The sequence below is a fragment of the Canis aureus genome, chromosome 3, assembly GCF_053574225.1.
Source record: "Canis aureus isolate CA01 chromosome 3, VMU_Caureus_v.1.0, whole genome shotgun sequence".
Taxonomy (NCBI): Eukaryota; Metazoa; Chordata; class Mammalia; order Carnivora; family Canidae; genus Canis; species Canis aureus.
Window position 1 is genome coordinate 54,834,665 of NC_135613.1, and position 19,463 is coordinate 54,854,127.

Consider the following 19,463-nt stretch of genomic DNA (forward strand, 5'->3'; position numbering starts at 1 on the left):
CCTCAACAGTGGCAAAAGCCTTGCATGACCCCATGACACCTTTTTCAGAGGTTCCTTTCTTGATACGCTCATCTTGGGAAACAGACATATCGATATAGCTCATGCCCCTCCCCCAGAACATTATTCAGAACAGCCTGAAGGGGTTAAAATAATCTTGGACCATCTAGTGCTGACCTCAGGCCACTCACCTGTATTTATAATCTCTGAAGCACATTTGATGGGCTTTGAGCTTTGAAATGAGAAGCTTGACAATTTTCAGGAAGATGAAGAAATTGACCTTGGGGAAAAAAGTAGATATGGGTTAATAAGTGATATAGACTCCACATGGTTATGAATATCAAGGTCACCCTGATCCTGGCCATTGGGTCCTTGTCCATGTAAGCCAGGGGAAATGTGGCAGTTGACCATTCAGGAAGTACATGCTAGTGGCCATCCCCACTCTTCCAAAGGCCATGTCAACACATCCATGTATTATTTCATTTAATCTTCACAATAATATTCTGAAAAGCCACACTGTTTTTATGTCATGATACAATGAGAAAAAGGAGAGGCATGGGAGATACAAGAGACCAGTACAGTTCCCAAAGTTGCACACATAGCAAGTGACTGAGCTGGTACTAAATACAGCTTTACCTGAAAATCATCTTTTCTTCATGTAAACAGCCTCCCTTCTGTAAAGATCTGCAGCCCTACTGATGTCTAACTTGAGGTCTTCTTGCTGCCATGGAGTTTATTGGAAAGCACATATTCTCCTTTCCCTAGAGTAGATTCCACACCTGTCATGGGCTGGGACAGTTCGACCCTTCATTGTCAGCCTTGGTAGAAATGTTTAAATATGTCTGCAAATTCTTCAGCACTGTTGCCTTAGAAAGGCAGAGCCTAATTCCCTCTTTCCCTCTGAGATGTAAGCAAGGCTTAGCAATGTACATCAAATGAAAAGAATATGGTGGAAGTGAGGCTATGTGACTTCTTAGGGTAGGTCCTCAAAAAGATGGCATCCACCTGGTTCTCTCTCTCTCTTTCTCTGGGGAAAGCCAGCCGCCATGTTGAAAGCACACTCAAGTAGCCTGCAGAGAGACCCACCTTGGGGAACTGAGTCCTCCTACCAACAACTAGCACCACTTGCTGGCCATGTGTATGAGCCACCTGGGAAGCTGATTCTCCAGCCCCAGTCAAGCCGTCAGATGGTTGCAGCTCTGGCCAACACCTTAACAGCAACCCCATGAGACACTGTGAGGCTCTTGGAGAAGTAGAAGGGCAAGTGATTGAGGGCTTGGAGAATAAGAATGAGATTTGTGAAGAGTAAGACTGAATGGGGGTGGGTGGGAGAGAACCAGCGCCTGCAGAGCCTTTCAAGGTCACACAGAGGAGTTTGGGTTTCCTTCTGAAAGCAATGGAGAGCCAGTGATGAATCTCAAGCAGGAGAGTTACTTGATCAGATTTGTATTTCTATTCAGAAAGATCATTTCAACAGCTGTGGGGATTATGGATTAGAGGAAGGCAAAGCCAGAATAGGGGAGACAGGAAAGAATGATGGAGAGGTGATATAAAGCCACAGCTGTGGTGCATCAGCAATGGGGAATATGAGATGGATTTGAAAGTCTTAAGGAGTTTGAGTCAAATGGCCTAATTTGTTAGTGGTTGGATGTGAGGTCAAAGATGATCCAAAGTTTCTCAGTAGATCTCAAGTGTGCTGTCATGTCATTCACTGAGAGTGAGCACATGAAGGAGGGAGAGCAGGTGCAGGGGGATGAGGAGAGCTCTAGTTACTGTGGACACAAGAGATGGCCCAAGGCAGTGAGATATTTATGTCTGGATTTCAGCAGAGAAGTCCCAGCTGGAGAATGGAGCCAGCATTGGAGGAGGTGAGATCGTCCAGAAAGGCAGGGTAGACTGAAAGAAATAAAGGGTTAATTAAGAGACTCACCTTGTGATGAAAGGAAATGGAGGCAGGAAAAGAGATGGAGAAAGAGTAGCCAGGGCAGTTGGAGCAGATCACAAGGAAGTGGTGTCCTGGAAGCTCATGGCTGTAAGAATTTAAGAAGGTGAACACTACATGGAATTTAAGCAAACTAAGACTGCATTTAGCAACAAGGAGCTGAGAAAAGGTGCACTTCACAGGTGGCAGCATGAGCCAGATCGCAATGCTTTGCTTTTTGAGTTAGACGTGAAGAGGTAGATGATATTGAAGAGGCTTGGCTGTGAAGGGAAGCAGAATGATAGAACAGTAAGCAACAAGGGATGCAGAATGGGGACAACGTCTCTCCCCTCTTTTACATGCAGGGATGGAAGAGGTTTGGGGTTACAGTTGTTCTTTTCTTTTAAGATTTTATTTATTTATTCATGAGAGACACACACACACAGAGAGAGAGAGAGAGAGAGAGAGAGAGAGAGGCGCAGAGACACAGGCAGAAGGAGAAGCAGGCTCCATGCAGGGAGCCTGACGTGGGACTCAATCCCGGGTCTCCAGGATCACGCCCTGGGCTGAAGGCAGAGCTAAACCGCTACCAGGCTACCCAACAGTTGTGTTGTTGTTGTTGTTGTTTTAAACTTTTTTTTGTATATATTTTTTATTGGCATTTGATTTGCCAACATATAGCTTAACACCCAGTGCTCATCCCATCAAGTGCCCCCCCCTCAGTGCCCGTCACCCAGTCACCCCAACCCCCTGCCCACCTCCCTTTCCGCCACCCCTTGTTCGTTTCCCAGAGTTAGGAATCTCTCATGTTCTGTAACCCTCTCTGATATTGTTTTTAAAACAGAAAAGAGTTGAGAATGCCTCCAGGTGATGAGGAAAGAGCCAGTAGAGTTGGAGATTGGGTGATCATTAATGGCGGAAAGTCTCCACTAACACTGAACCAGCACAAGACCAATGCCTCCTGCCTGGAAATAAAACCCTGGAGACACACAGTGAAACAAAAGCTGCAGAATCCAACCTGTACCTCTTGTGACTCGCCTTATCAAGCCCAGGAGAATCAGTGCTCAAAACTAACAGACTACGGTTTCAGGCAAGAGACTACTATTTATCCAATCCACCAGCCAGCAGGAATGATGGAGCTTCCCAGCCAAAGAGTATTTAGTAACAGAACACTTAAATACAAACTAAATGCAACCAAGTAATTTATTTCTTTAATGGGATATCTGCTTTTCCTCACAAAGAGAAAACGTTGTGTCCTTGGCTTAGGGATTTGTTGAAGTCAGGCATTTTTCTCACAAAGTAAGTTGAACCGGGGAAAGGAACGTTATTTCAGCAAATTAATTTCAATTGGGACTGTACCCTAGGAAATGAAGAGTTGTGATGAGGAGCATGTGGATTTTCTGTTTTTTGTGTCTTCCAGGGACCAGACATGAGAAAATGGGCATCAACCAATGGGCCATATGGCTCCTCAATGCCACGGAATGAAACATCAGCCTGGTTGACCATGGAGCTTGTGCTCACCTAGGCATCCCACAAGACAAGAGTCAGCAGGCCCATTTGGATGACACTGTTCTTCATGTGTGCACAAGTAGGAAAAGAGACTGAGTGAGGACATTTTTTAAGAACGCAGCCAACTCCTCTTAGATTCTGTGATGAGAATGGGGACCCAGGACCCCAAATATGTAAGGCTCCCTTTCAGGTCCTAGACAGTGCAGAATGCATTATCAGATACCACGTTCCTGGTGACACTTCTTTGGTACCCCAGCTCCTGTGCTTAGGCCTGGGAGGCAATTGCCTCCCTTAGAGGCTGGCAGAGGCAATTGCTAACATGGTAGGGGGCTCAGAAGTCAGCTTCATCTACCCCTAAACTTCTCCACCTACCCCTGTCCCCTCTTCACCTGGCCTGCTGTGTGGACTAAAATGTCTATCATTAGAGCTGCTCCTTAGGGTTAAGATACTTCATCCCCAGAACCCTGATGAAGTGTACACATCACACAGTCGATAGGAACACTTGGGGGGGGGGGGCTTTTTCCATCTATTATTCATCCATTTGCTCATTTTTACAACAATGAGTAATTCAGTCACTACTTATGATCTGACCCACTTTCACCATGGGGAACAGAAGATGTGATGCAGCAAAGCTAAGGTATAAGGGGGTAGGAAAGCACAGGGTATGGAGAGATTCCCACTGCAACTTTTAGAGGAAGAAACTATGAAAATGAGATGTTTGGGAGACACAGAAAGCCCCTGGGTGCCTGGTGAGACAGAAGATCTAAAAACGGACAATACCAGTGAAGACTAATTTTACGGACTTCTCAGCTTTGCCAAGTCCTGGAGTTATCAGAGGAGATTCAGTAGGAATGAATGAAAGAATCTGAGTTTGTAACTTCATAAAGTCAACAGATGGTTCATTCAATTCATTGGCTAAAAAAAAAAAAGCGTTCAGCTGCATGTTCAATTTGGTTGATCCGTTACCTCCAGGAATTACGGTGTGGATAGAACAATCCTGCATAGTGTACGTATTTTGTAAGGCTGTCCATGAAGGTTTGGACTAATCAAAGCTTTATGGATTTTCTACTGGGAGCAGAGGAGACTAGGATATAAGAATATATCTTATTCTGGGATGGTTCTATTCTAAATGTACACCCAAGGGTAACAGGTTAATTTAAGTAGTGGAGCCTTATATCCTGAAGAAGATGTGAATTCTCCAATTTCTATGCCTCATGTAAGACCAGAGCATCTGGACTCTTGGGATTGTTACATTGTCATTTCTGAAACAGAGAGAAAGTCAAGAGGGCAGCAGATAAAATCAGCTGGGATGTATGGAAACCCCGCATAGCATTCATTCACGTCAGCCCTGATGCTGATCCATGGATGCAGACCCACTCTGGGGGAGGTGGGAGAAGCCCAGCTGTGGTAACAAGGATGCTCACGGCGGGTCGGGGGCAGGGGGAGCCTGAGTCTCAGGACGAGTCTCTTTAGTCCCATACAGCGTCACTGAGCTGGTTACAGGTTTCTGTATACAGCATGAGGCCCCAGGGAGAAGGAGGCCTGTGATGCAACCCTGCATTGGAATCCTGAACCAGAGCAAGGATAAGCTTCTAACTTGTTCCTTCTCGTTCAACACACCCAGCTCACGACTCTCGACCACCCCTTTTCTCAAGGGAACTGGCCCAGGCTCACTCTGAGTCAGAGAATTCTGCTGGGTGGCAGGGGAGGGGGAGCGGGGTCCCTCACAGCTAACATGCTCAGGGAGGAAGAAGCAGGAGTGGGAATGGTCCTTACCATTACACAAAGCAGCATGGGCCCTCGGATGATCCACCAGATTTTCTTATTTCTATTGGTTACCCAGCACCTACGGCAAAGAGTGGGCAGGAGAAGACTTAAAACAGGGACACGAGGGCACCTGGGTGGCTCAATTGGTTAAGCATCTGCCTTTGGCTCAGGTCACGATCTCAGGGTTCTGGGATCGAGGCCCACACTGGGCTCCCTGCTCAGTGGGGAGCCTGCTTCTCCCTCTGCCTACTGCTCCCCCTGTTTGTGCTCTCTCTCTCCCTCTCTCTGTCAAATAAATAAATAAAATCTTTAAAAAACAAAACCAGAGACATGGTTGAATGAACAGCCTCATGCCCTCTGGAAAAAGGGTGCTCATACTTAAGACTGATTTCCCACCCGTGATTCTCCTGGGGGTGGGAGAGAGAAAATAAAACAGGATTACAACCCCCTCCTATTCGTATGGTACCATCAACTTTTCTTAATGGTAAAGTGTTCTTTGAATGCAAACAACATGGCATGGGACTTTCCACGCTTTTCTTCAAGTTCATACAAAAATAAATTATTAATTACACATACAGGATGTTTTGGTAGTGATTATTTGGAAGGGGGAAATAGGGTCACGCGATATACATTGTGGGCAGCAGGCTTACCAATGTGCTGTTGAGATTCAATCCCTAGAAGCCAAATGATGGGGAACCAACCTGGTTTTTTAGTAGTCTCCATAAAGTTCCACCATATAGGCATGCCACAATTTGTTCATGGTTTCCCATATTAGTGGATGCTCAGGCATTTTGTTTTTGTTTTGGGTTGTTTTTTTTTTTTTTAATTGAGATATAACGGATATTTAACACCATCTTAGTTTCAGGTGTGCAATATAATGACTTGATATTTGTATATATCTTGGCAAGATGTTAATTGGGCCACAATAAGCCCAGTTAACGTCTATCACCACACATAGTTACAAATGTTTTTTCTTGCCATAGGGATTTTTAAAACAGACTCTCTTAGCACTTTTCAAATGTACAACAGGGTATTATTAACTCACCATGCTGTCTCCATGTTATACTTTATATCTCTTGGACTTATTTATTTTATAGCTAGAAGTTTGTGCCTTATGACCACCTTCACCCATTTCAGTTTGCTTCCTCTTTATCCCACTGTGAACAATGACACATTAACCAATATTGTACCCATATCTTTACATACTGAAGGTCATCGCCACCCCAGGCAGTGACTTTTTTGTGTGTTAATTTGAGCTAATTTGGTGCTAACTTGCATGTGTAACTAAGCTAACAAACTAATTATTACAAGAAAGGTCTTTGATTATTTTATCTACAGGTCTAAGTATATTCTAGCTAGCCAAAACAGAAGGGGGTGGATATTCTCTTTGGGAAAATGGTGTCAATCCTTGTATTTGGGCATATCTTGGAATTCCTGGCTCATGGAAATGTGTGAGCGGGTGAATTTCCTACCCAGTATTTTCCAGCTGTGCACGGGTGATACTCCAGGGTACAACAAACAGCAGCGGGAAGGCTGGGGGAAGAAAACAGGGAAATGCAGTTAGGATCTGACTGGCCAAACCTGCCTGCCTCCCACCCCACCCTGATGAGCCAAAACCATCTGGTAAAAACGTATAAAAGCCCAAATATCACAGAACCGCAGGCTGAGAGCTGAAGAGACTTAGGGTGACACAGAACCCATCTGTTGTTTTACCGTCAGGCAAACCAGGAAGCAGAGAGGAGAAAACACCTGCCACATGTTGCAAAGCAGCTCAGAGTAAATCCAAAACATTCACCCAAATCTCCCAAATGGTAGGCCACCGGTATTTCTTCTGAATCCTGCAGAGCCTCACATTCTCCAAGAGTGTGTGGCAACAGGGGTTCCAGACCCCGTCTTGAAGACTGAGCTGGCGTTTTTGGACTGGATGTTTGTGTCCTCTGCTCCAACCCCATGTTGAAGCCCTAACCCTCAATGTGGTGATCATTGGGGGCTGGATCTTTGGAGGTAACTAGGTTTGGAAGGTGGGAGTGGTATTGGTCATCATGATGGGATTAGAGCCTGCTTTTTCTCTCTCTCTCTCCATCATGTGAGGCTATAGTGAGAAGGCGGCTGTCTGCAAAAGAAGAGGCCCTCACCAGAACTCAACCATGCTGGCATTCTGATCTCAAACTTCCCAGCCTCCATAACTGTGAGAAATAAATGTCTGTTGGTTACGCCATGTAGTCTATGGCATTTTGTTATGGCAGCCTGAGCAGATCACTACAGCTGGGGACAGGGTAGGAGGGAGAGCATCTAATTGTACAAAAAAGCTTGTTGATTTTTGAAAGTATGCATGCGGTCTATAGTGCTTATTTGTATCTGTACATGTACACACACACCCCTTTCATGAGTATCTTTTCACTGGAGAGTTATCTGTCCCAGATGCTCCCTCCAGCTGGGAAACCAAAGGTTCTATCAAGCTCCTATGTTCTGATGGGCCCCTAGGAGAAGAGGCTGGGGGTTCAGGTCACTCACCCCAACCCACCAGCATGTATCTGGGCCACAGCCGCCTCTCAGAGAGCACTGTGGGCTCCAGCAGCGTGTGCAGATAAAGGCCTTCGACCAGCAGCCATGAGTAATTGGCACCCACGAAGTAGTGCAGCAGGACCTGAGCCGAGCGGCAGGAGGCAGATATCTGTGAAGGACAGAGCACCCGAGGGTGAGGCCAGACCTTCTCATATGGACCCAAGAAGGTGGAGAAGGGCCTCCCCATGTACAGCCCTCTCTCTTCCCTGTCTCACCACACAAATTTGCTTACTATCTCAGAAAGGCTGGCAACAATACCAAAATGCGAGGGAGGGCTTTCTGTAGGTTTCAGAGCCCAGCCTCTTCCTTGACCTTCTAGATTTGTGTAGACAAACAAAAATGAAGAGAATGCACCAGCAGCAATTTCCCAAAAGGAAACACTGAAAGGTATGTTCTCTGATCTTAGTTCAAATCAACTAGAAACTAAAAAAAAGAAAAAAAAATCTTCATATGATTGGAAAGGAAGAAATAATTTCTAAATAACCTGTGAATCACAAAAAGGAAATAATGATAAAAATTAGAACTTATTTTTGAACTGAATGAAAGGAAAATACTACATATCAAAAGGTGTGGTGTGCAGCTAATACCACACCTAGAGTAAAACCTACAACCTTAAATGACTCAATTAAAAAAAGAAACAAGCTGAAAAATCAATTATCCTACCTATCACATCAGAAAAAGAGCAGCAAATTTAACCTAAAGAAAGGACCTGGCAGGGGCAGCTAGGTGGCTCAGCGGATGAGCATCTGCCTTTGGCTCAGGGCGTGATCCCGGGGTCCTGGGATTGAGTGCCGCATCGGGCTCCCACAGGGAACCTGCTTCTCCCTCTGCCTATGTCCCTGCCTCTCTCTCTGTGTGTGTGTCTCTCATGAATAAGTAAATAAAATATTTGAGGGGAAAAAAAAAAGAAAAAACCTGGCAGGAAAGCATAAAGATAAAAGTAGAAATTAATGAGACAGACCACATAAACGTAATTAACAATCCTAAAATTTCATTCTACAGTTTGTCTAGTAAAACCAAAAAACATCTGGTGAGGATGATCAAGAGGATAGAAAAGAAAATGAAGGTATAAATAATCAATATCAGGGATGCAAAAAGCAATACCTCCAAAGCTGCAACAGACCTTAAAAAGATCTTAAGAAACTATGAACAGTATTATGGCAAGAAATTCGAAAAGTTAGAGGAAGTACATGCATTCCTAGAAAAACTCAAGTTACTAAAATTGACACCAGAATAAACAGAGAACCTGAATACAAGTCAAAACTAGTGCATAGTTAAAAGCCTTCCAGTTAAGAAAACTCTGATTCCAAAGGCTTCACTGGAGTGATCTATGAAATATGTAAGAAAGAAAAATACTCATCTTAAATTCTTCCAGAGAATAGAGAAAGAGGTAACAAGTCTAATTTGTTTTAAGAGGTCAGCATAAACTTTATCATCTTTTTCAGAAGAAAAGTAACTTCCTCACAGGTGCAGATGAGAGAATGCTAAAGAGAACACAGCATCAGCTAATGAATCCAGCATTTTAGAGAAAAGAGTAATACATCAGAACCTAGTTGTATTTATTCCAAGAAAGCCAGGTTAATTTAACAGGTTACTATAATCATTATTCATAAGATAAAGGAAAAAGCATCCCAACAGAAGCAGATTTCAATGTGGAAAAGCTTTGCTGCTTTTAAAAATTGCAATAATAATGATAATGATAATAATAAAGAATAATTAATAATAAAGGCTCATCTGTACAGTTCTTTTGTTCACATATGAAGAAATTTCCCACCCAAGTGCACACAGTAGCCCTGTGGTGGACTCTTCTATGCTGACGTCTTTTACCTGCCCCACTCTTGGGAGGTTTGGGGGGGCTTTTTGGTTTGGTTTTTGGGATTTGTTTTAAAGTAAAATGATGCCTCTCTAACCAGAGGGCCTTTGACACCCCCTTACCTCCCCCTTCCCCTTCCCAGTCCCACCTTCCCACCGCAAGATTCCCAGTACTGATCCGCCAAGTGAGAGGCTATGGTAGGGAGGGACATACCTCGGACACATAGGACATCCACTCTTTGTCACTGTTGGGCCTCCTGGAGTAAGAGTTGTAGAAGATGGCATCCTTCACCAGCACAGCCAGGGCTCTCAGGATGAAAGAAGCAAACAAGTTCATGTGGATGTAGTTGCGTGTGCAGTGGAGCTTTCTGTGCAGGAAGAAGAAAACCAGTTGTCTTCCCTCATGAAAGAATGGTTCAGACTGACAGGTGTGTGTCTGAAACACCTGTGCAACTATCACTAGAGGGCAGGCATTCATGGTATAGACTCCAGAGCTGCATGGCTGGGTTATGTGATTTTATCTGTGCCTCATTTACCTCATTGGGAAAATGGAGATAATACTGACATATTGAGTAAAAATTGAGAAATTGAGGCAAAAGGGTTGAGTCAGCTGTCCAAAGTCCTAGAGAAGTGGTGGAGCTGAGGTTGACCTCTGGTCCTCTGGTCAACCCAGGCTTAGCTAAAGTAACTTACTCCAGGGCTGGGCAGCTATGTCCTCTGGACTTGCTTCTGGCACTTTGGGAAGGTGAGTGGAGGAGGTCATGGATAGCAGAGGGTACAGGTTCTAGAATTCTTCCACTGCTCAAGAACTGGTCTCTGGATGGGGCATAGGGTCATGATTCTGCTCCAGGAGCCATAGAATATCCTGGGATTAAGGAGCCAGACCTGGGGCTAGAGGAGCCCAGGTGGGAAGCTGTTCTGGAGCTAGCATTCAATCCCCCAGAGTGCGCATCTAGACCTCCTGCATCGAATGCTCATTCTGCTGCATTATATTCAGTTACTTTGCTGAATGAAGGCCGAGAGCCCTCAGAGGGCTCCCTAGGGGATTCATAAATATCTCACTTGGGTGATTTCTAAAAATATGATTAGCAAAATGGATATTAGCAAAATGCACTCAGGCTTTGGATTCTGAGTAACAACGTAAGGAAATGGAAATGCTCAGTCTCTGAACTGCCTGGTTGCCAGCCCACCATCATTCACCAGCTGCATGCCATTGGACAAGTTATTTGATCTCTCCAAATTTCAGTCAACTCATTTACAAAACAGAGCTGGGACACCTGGGTGGCTCAGCAGTTAAGCGTCTGCCTTCAGCTCAGGGCATGATCCTGGAGTCCCAGGATTAAGTCCCACATTAGGCTCCCTGCGTGGGGCCTGCTTCTCCCTCTGCCTGTCTCTGCCTCTCTCTCTCTCTCTCTCTCATGAATAAATAAATTTTTAAAAATCTTTAAAAATAACCTGAGGCTGATGATAATGCTAATCTCCTAGGATTAGAAGAAATTTCAATGATTAGGAAGAAATTTCAATGACTTGCATGTAACGTGTTTAGAAAAGTGTCTGGCACTGAGGAAGCACTCAAATGATTGATAGCTAATTGGAGTCTGTGGGCCCTGGATTAAAATCCCAGCTCTCTCACACTAATTTGCTTTGGGGAAGTTTCTTAATCTCTTTTCTAAAACTCATGCCTCTGGTAGGACAAGGTAGACAGGAGGTTATCTGATCCCAAAGAGGCTAAAGTAGAGTTTAGAATCCCAGATTCTAGTTCCAGCTGTACTCTGTGACTGACAGGGACCTCTCATATCCGGCTCTCACTGGACCTCTGATATCCTTTCCCCCTCCACCTGCAAAATGGAGTTGATGGACCAGAGACTCTCTCAGATCCCTTCCAGCTCTGATGGGCCATGACATCAGCCAGCCCAGTCTTCTGCCTTCTAGAGGGAGCCAATGAGCAAATCCCAGGCACCTGAAGATGTGCAGGCATGAGTTCCACTCACCGAAGAAACAAGAGGAGAGTGAGTGCCAGGAGGAGAGAGATGACGGAGAGAGAGTACCCCACAGTGTACAACAGCTGCAAAGTCGACAACAAGGCATGGTGCTCCACCTGTGCACAGACAAAGAGCAGTTCTGACCACAAGCCAGACAACTATGATCTCCACCCCCCAGCTCCATGACCAGGACGACAAGGGTCTAGGCATGCACTATAGCCTTGTTGACACCCAAGGGTAGCTTAGGGTAGCTTAGACTGCTCTCTGGCACATCTCAGAGGCTAAAGAGCTTTGATGGACTGAAATGCTCACTAGGGAGGTCTCAGCTCCATGGCTGGTCCTACAGCCCAGCATCGATGCTTCATAATTCACAGTATTATGGAAGAATTGTGCCCAGAACAAGTGAGTGCCTTAGAAAGGAGGACAGGTTTCCTTGTCCCTGAGTGTGCTGTCCCTAGAGTGTAGGAGTCCATCTCTCTGGAAGATGGGGCCAGATTTTCACCTGGATCCCTCCTAAAATAATTTTTCATGCCTGACCACTTAGGTGAAGACCCCATAAAACATAGGATATTTTCTCGAGTCCCAGGGTAGCCTGATTGTGAACAGAGGGTAATTTTCTGGAAAGTCTGTGTTGTTGTGATTTTCCAGCGGAATCCCACCTCTTACCCAATTCATCATGCTACTTGCCATCAAGATTATGTTTCTCAATACATTTTTGTTCAAGGACTCATGGCAAATATGTATTACCTGCTAAATCATGGCTTACGCTTCTCCACATAACACTTTTAGCAGCTTTATTCAAGCATGCCTGGCATGCCATAAACTGTACATATTTAAAGAATAAAACTTGATGAATTTAGACATGAATATATCTGTGATTTCATCACTGCATTCAAGATAATGAACATTTTCATAACCTCCCAAAAGTTTCCTTGTGACCCTTTATAATATATATCCTCTCATTCTCTCCCACTGTCTTATGCCCAAGTGAACATTGGTTGGTGTTCTGTCATTAGAGATTAATTTTCACTTTCTAAAATTTTAATTTTAAATTTTAATTTAAAATTTTCACTTTCTAAAATTTTAAATTTTAAAAATTTAATTCCATATAAATGGAATCCTATGATTTCTTTCTTTCTTTCTTTCTTTCTTTCTTTCTTTCTTTCTTTCTTTCTTTCCTTCTTTCCTTTCTTCTTTCTTCTTTCTTCTTTATCAGGCTTCTTTCCCTTGAAATAATTATTTTGAGATTAATGTACATTTATTTGAGTTGTTTTCAGAGATTGGGTTTCACAAATAAAAATGAAAATTTCTGCATGAGTCTTTACGTGGACAGAGGTTTTTAATTTCTCTCAAAGAAATATCTAAAAATAGAACGGTGGGGTAGTATGGTGTATGTTTTAACCTCTTAAGAAACTGCCAAACTGTCTTCTAAATAAGTTATATCAATTTATGTTTCCACCAGCAGTGGATTAGGAGTTCCAGCTGCTCTGGAATCTACTAACACTTCATATAAGCAGTCTTTTAAATTTTAGCCATTCTATTGGGTAAGTAGTAATGTCTTACTGTGGTTTTAAGTTGCATTTCTCTAATGATTAACGATGTTGAGAATCATTTAATGTGCTTATTTGCCATCTGTGTATCTTATTTGGTAAAGTGTCTGTTCAAATATTTGGCCATCTTTTAAATTGGATTGTTTGTCTTAATTTTGATTTGTAAATGTTCTTTATATATTATAGGTATAAATCTCCTGCCAAATAAGTGTTTTGCAAGCATTTTCTCCCATTCTGGGGCTTGGCTTTTTATTTTTTAACAGTGTCTTTAGAAGAGCAGAAGTTTTTTATTGTGATACAGTTCAATTTGTCAAATTTTTTATATAGTTGTGCCTTTTGTATTTTATTTTAAAATCTTTACTTGACCAAGGCCCTTCATATTTTCATCTATGATTTCTTCCTAGAAGTTTAATAAAATGAGCTCTTAAATTTAGGTCTATGATCCATTTATAGTTCATTTTTCTTCATAGTGTGAGGCAAGGGTTGATGTTCAGTTTTTGGTTTTGTCTTTGCTTTTTTTTTTTGGTATCCAATTGCTCTGGTGCTGTATAGAATAATAAGATTATTCTTTCCCCCCACAAAATTGCCTTGGCATTCTTGTCAAAAATCAATTGTCTGGGTCTTGTAGACAGAATACAGTTGGATTTTATTTTGTTTTATCTTTTTTTTTTTAAGATCTTCTTTATTTATTCATGAAAGACACACAGTGAGAGAGAGGCAGAGACACACATAGGCAGAGGGAGAAGCAGACTCCATGCAGGAAGCCTGATACGGGACTTGATTCCAGGACTCCAGGATCACACCCTGGGCCGAAAGCAGGCACTAAACCGCTGAGCCACCCAGGGATCCCCCTTCTTCTTCTTCTTTTTTTTTTTTTTTTAAGATTTTATTTATTTATGAGAGACACAGAGAGAGAGAGACAGAGACAGAGACAGACAGAGGCAGAGACACAGGCAGAGGGAGAAGCAGGCTCCATGCAGCCTGATGTGGGACTCAATCCCGGGTCTCCAGGATCACGCCCTGGGCTGAAGGCGGCGCTAAACCGCTGAGCCACAGGGGCTAACCCCTTGTTTTATCTTCTTAATCCCATCTGACAACCTCTTTTAATTAGGATGTTTAGATCATTTACGTTTAATATGATTACTTATTTGATTGCATTTAAATACCTTGGTTTTCTCTTTGTCCCAACTTTTCTTTGTTCTCTTTCCTTATTTTGGTTTGAGCATATTTTTTTATTCCATTTTTCCTTCCATGACCTACTAGCTATACCTTTTTGTTTTGCTTTTTACTGGTTGCTTTAATGTTTACAGTATATCTTTAACTTATCATACTGCCATGGCCCTCATCTTGGTCTTTGTGTGATTGTCACACATTTTTCTTGTACTTATATTAGACCCCATAATACATTGTTACTATTTTTACTTTAACTACTCATATCTTTTAAAATATTTTTAAAATAAGATTAAAAAAAGTTTACCTTCATATTTACTATTTCTGGTGCTCTACATTCCTCTACATTGATAAAAAAATTTCCATATGACATGTATGTCTTTCTATGTTAAGGACTTTCTTTAACATTTCTTGTAATGGTGGCCTGGGTGCAGAAATCTCTGTGTAGCCTTTGAATCTTTCTAAATCAAGCTCAACCATACTTCTATCTGAAATTATTTTCTATGGACCCCATCAAGAGCTCTATAATTCTGTCAGGACTCTAACTTCTCTTGTTGGTCTCTCTTCAACTTGAAACTAAATCTATCCTTCTAAAACCAGCATCAATTTTCCTCTTACAAAGAAGTTTTCCATAAATGCTTCTCTGTGTACTGTCAACTCTGAATTCCCAAAGCACTTGTGGTCTGTTTCAACAAATTGGGGCATCAGTTTTATTATTCATTAATGTGTTGTTTGCATTTGTTTTGTATTTCTAGATTGACTATAGATATCTTGAAAGCAGAGACATGTTTAGTGTTTCTTCACACAGAGTGGCATGATTTCTTTAAATAGATGATTCAGGTGACATATTAAGACTTTCGTGAGTCATTTGAACATCATTTATTTTATTGGCTATATAAGCTTAACACATTTAATTAAGTAACCTAATAATCTGTTTCTGAATTATTATTTTTAAAAACATGTCCACGTTTTACGCTTTCTGGAAACAAACTAGGGGAATTGCTTGTTTTTTATTTGTCTATGTTTTAGCTTGAGTCCCCACCAAAGCAGATCCTGAAAGGAGGATTGAAATGCAAGTACTTTACATGGAAAGTGAACAAACCATTAGTAGGGGAAAGGAGAAGCTAGGAAAAATAAATGGTGTGTTATCAAGGCAGCTACTACTTTGGGCAGCTGGAGCTTAATCCCGTTTCCCCATGGGGAAATGCTGGAAACCTCAGAGTTAGCCACTCTAAGACTGAGGGAGCTGGACATTTACATACCTACTCCTGCCAGTCATTGGTTAAGGGCTGTTCTGTGGTGGGGTAAGAGGGTCGAGGGCATTAATTCCTTGGTGCTTCTGGCCTGCCCTTCTGTGGACTAAGTGGGCTCTGAGAACCAGAGAACCAGCAAAGAAATGCATGAGCTAGTGATAAGAAGTTAGACAATTGTGTACTGAATTAATTGGTCAGGGCAAGGAGATAAGAGATGGGCAACAATATACAGTTGTTTTAATTGCATTGTTTCAGAGGAGTTTCTTAAATTCCCATCTACATTCAGAGTTCCAATAAAATCTGGTTACTTCTCTAGTGACCTCAGAACACCCAGATACTGTCCAACTCACTCTCAGTACCAACCGGTGAATCTTAAGTCATTTACACATCTTTATGCGATGCTTCATAATCAGTGTGTATCAGGCAAGACTGAGGAGATAGGCATTCTCATACACTGCTGAAGAGAGGGGGAAAATGGCACAACTCTTAAGGAGGGGAATTTGACAATAATTAACAAAATCAGGGGCACCTGGGTGGCTCAGTGGTTGAGCGAGCGTCTGCCTTTGGATCAGGTCATGATCCTGGGGTCTGTCCTGGGGTCGAGTCCCATGTTGGGTTCCCCACAGGGAGCCTGCTTCTCCCTCTGCCCATGTCTCTGCCTCTCTCTGTGTCTCTCATGAATAAATAAATAAAATCTTTAAAAAATATATTTAATAAAATTATATATGCATCTATCTTTTAATCTAGCAATCCCATTTCTGGGATTCTTCCAAAAGATATATCCTAACAAATATGAAGCAACATATGCATACAAGGTTATTCGAGGTGGCATCATTAGTGATAAGAGATTGGAAATAACTCTAGTGGCTATAGGAGAGTGGCTGAAAAACTATAGTAGAAACACATAGTAGAATACTATGCAGATGTGAAAGAAAAAAATGGAGAGAAAAATATTTGTAGGTACTGATATAATTTCTAGGACATGCTACTAAGTGAAAAAGGTGAGATGCAAAATAAGGTATCTGTTAGACTTCCTTCAACGTAGGAAAAATGGTAAAACAAATATTTGCTTAGTTTTGCAAAAGGAAACGTAAGATGTATATTATAATTTGATTAAAAGGGAAGGAAATAGAGGGAAAAGATAAGCCAGAAAATAATAAAAATGTTTATCTGTAGGAGGAAGGCAGGAATAGGGTAGAGGCAGTGATTGGAGTGTGGTTTCTCTGACTGTACTTTTTTTTTTTTTTAAAAAAGATTTTATTTATTTATTCCTGAGAGACACACAGAGAGAGAGAGAGAGAGAGGCAGAGACACAGGCAGAGGGAGAAGCAGGCTCCATGCAGGGAGCCTGACGCGGGACTTGATCCAGGTCTCCAGGACCAGGCCCTGGGCTGAAGGCAGTGCTAAACCACTGAGCTACCCAGGCTGCCCCTCTGACTGTACTTTTTAATATAATTTTGGCTTTCAAACCCTGTCAATATTTTATTTATTAAAAATAAAGTTAAAGGAGAACACGTGGGTGGCTCAGTGGTTGAGTGTCTGCCTTCGGTTCAGGACGTGACCCTGGGGTCCTGAGATGGAGTCCCACATCACGCTTCCCACAGGGAGCCTGCTTCTCACTCTCCCTGTATCTCTGCTTCTCTCTCTGTGTCTCTCATGAATAAATAAAATCTTTAAAAATAAATTAAATTAAATTAAATTAAATTAAATTAAATTAAACTAATTAAGGGGGTGCCTGGGTGGCTCAGTCAGTTAAGCATCTGCCTTCAGCTCAAGTCATGATCCCTGTTGGGCTCCCTGCTCAGTGGGGAGTCTGTTTCTCCCTTTGCTCCTCCTTCTGCTTGTGCTCTCTCTATATATCTCTCAAATAAATAAATAAAATCTTTTTAAAAATTAAAGACAGAAAGTAAAGAAAGAAGAGAAAGCAAATCCTTAACATTAATAGAAACAACTGAATAAAAATGTGTATCCAACCAATAACGTGACCACATGGAGAAAATAATTATTTCAAATAATTATGAACACAGTACTCTGAATATGGGATATAGTCTAAGGATAAAATGTGCTGCAAATTTGGCAGGGGGGGGGGGCGGGGGATGTCTTAAATCTACATACTACAAAGATCTTAGGATCTAGTTGTAGTGGCAGTGAACATACCTAGCACTCAAATCTCGGTTTCTAATAACATTCCTCTACTTAGAGAATCCAGAACTCTTTGAAGAAATAGCTAATTTGGGCCTGGAACAGGGAAATCATGAGATGAGCTTGAACCATCTTCTTGTGCCAGAAAATAAGGAAGTGCTCCAAGACCAGAGAGATTATCACAAAAGAACACAAGAGCCAGTTTGGAGGCATTTCACTAGTTAAATTTAGAAAAATGCTGAGCATCAAAGTAGTAATAGGAAGAAGAAGAAGAAGAAGAAGAAGAAGAAGAAGAAGAAGAAGAAGGAGAAGGAGAAGGAGAAGGAGAAGGAGAAGGAGAAGGAGAAGGAGAAGGAGAAGGAGAAGAAGAAGAAGAGGAGGAGGAAGGAAATAAAGAAATTTGTACATTCATAGCAATATAGGAAACTGAAAAGAAGGAAAGAGTCTTCTTATCAGAAGAATGCCCTCTAGTAGATATGGAAGAAATGACAAAGCTCGAATCAACTCAAGTCAGCATCATCAATAAAAGTTGTAATACTGATAAAAGTTTGTTAGGGAACAAGACACACAGTTCCCAAGTAGCATCCTACCAATTACTGACCAGACAGAAAAGACACTACCTATCATGGAGGGATCTGGCTGTCACTACCAACATCCAGTGATCACACGCAACATCATTGTAGTGTGACACCTGACATTTTGGTCTCCTGGGGTGATGCTATACAGTATACACAGCACCCATGAGGATTAAATTGAGTCATACCAAGCCTTTAAACCCAACTTCCAGCTTAAGGGAACATAGAAGAGGAAGGAATATGTCTAATAGCAACAAAGTTCTTTAGGGGGTCTTTGAAAAGCCAATCATGGGCTATGGTGAGGGAGACTCTAGATTAAAAGATACTGAAGTGAACCTGGACTAGACTCTGGTCCAGGGATGAAAAGCTAAAAAAAAAAAAAAAAAAAAATTGGAGGGGAAAACTGGGGAAATCTGAATGAATATGGATAAAGCATTAGCTGATATGATGTTAATTGGAATAACAGGGGATCCCTGGGTGGTGCAGTGGTTTGGCGCCTGCCTTTGGCCCAGGGCGCGATCCTGGAGACCCGGGATTGAGTCCCACGTCGGGCTTCCGGCATGGAGCCTGCTTCTCCCTCTGCCTGTGTCTCTGCCTCTCTCTCTCTCTGTGACTATCATAAATAAATAAAAATTTAAAAAAAATTGGAATAACAGTATTGCAGTTATGTAGCATAATGTCTTTGCTTAGGAAGGACCTGATGAATAATATTTAAGGATGAAATCTCATGATGCCTGCAAATCATTGTCAAATATTTCCCAAAGAGAGACACAAAGCAAAAGCAAATGGGGGAGAGGGGAGGAATGTTAATACATTTTGACTTTAGATAGTGGGTCCATGAGTATTTATTTTATTATTCTTTTTAACTTTCCTATGTGTTTGGATATCTCAAAATAAAATCTTAAAAAATATATCAATTGAGATATGCTATATGGAAAACTGAGTTTTATCATTAAAATCTACATATTAAAACTATAAACACATATACACACACACAGAAATACGATCTCTTTAAAACACAATCTCATTTATCGTACATAAGAACCCCCAGCTGATGAGGCGTAAGAACATATTTTGTTCACCAGCACTCTGAAGAGAAAAGACCTACTATCACTAGCGTTTTTTGGGCCAAATGTCAATCCATTATTAGAAACACAGGCAATCATGGCCAGAAGTTGGGGTTTGTTTTTTTTTTATGTTTTTGAGATTATTTTTTAAAT

At 41.9% G+C, this 19,463-nt stretch overlaps 1 protein-coding gene across 2 annotated transcripts in view; it reads right to left on the bottom strand.

Moving 5' to 3' along the window:
* The window catches only part of GLP2R (glucagon like peptide 2 receptor), a 50,158-nt gene that overhangs the window by 18,055 nt on the left and 12,640 nt on the right, over positions 1–19,463 (bottom strand). For both annotated transcript variants that reach the window (XM_077884186.1, XM_077884192.1), the window contains exons 5-10: positions 11,563–11,669; positions 9,786–9,939; positions 7,709–7,868; positions 6,667–6,727; positions 5,204–5,273; positions 189–277 (exon numbers count right to left, since the gene is read on the bottom strand). In XM_077884186.1, coding sequence (XP_077740312.1) covers positions 189–277; positions 5,204–5,273; positions 6,667–6,727; positions 7,709–7,868; positions 9,786–9,939; positions 11,563–11,669 — 641 coding nt within the window. The remainder of the gene's footprint in view (positions 1–188; positions 278–5,203; positions 5,274–6,666; positions 6,728–7,708; positions 7,869–9,785; positions 9,940–11,562; positions 11,670–19,463) is intronic.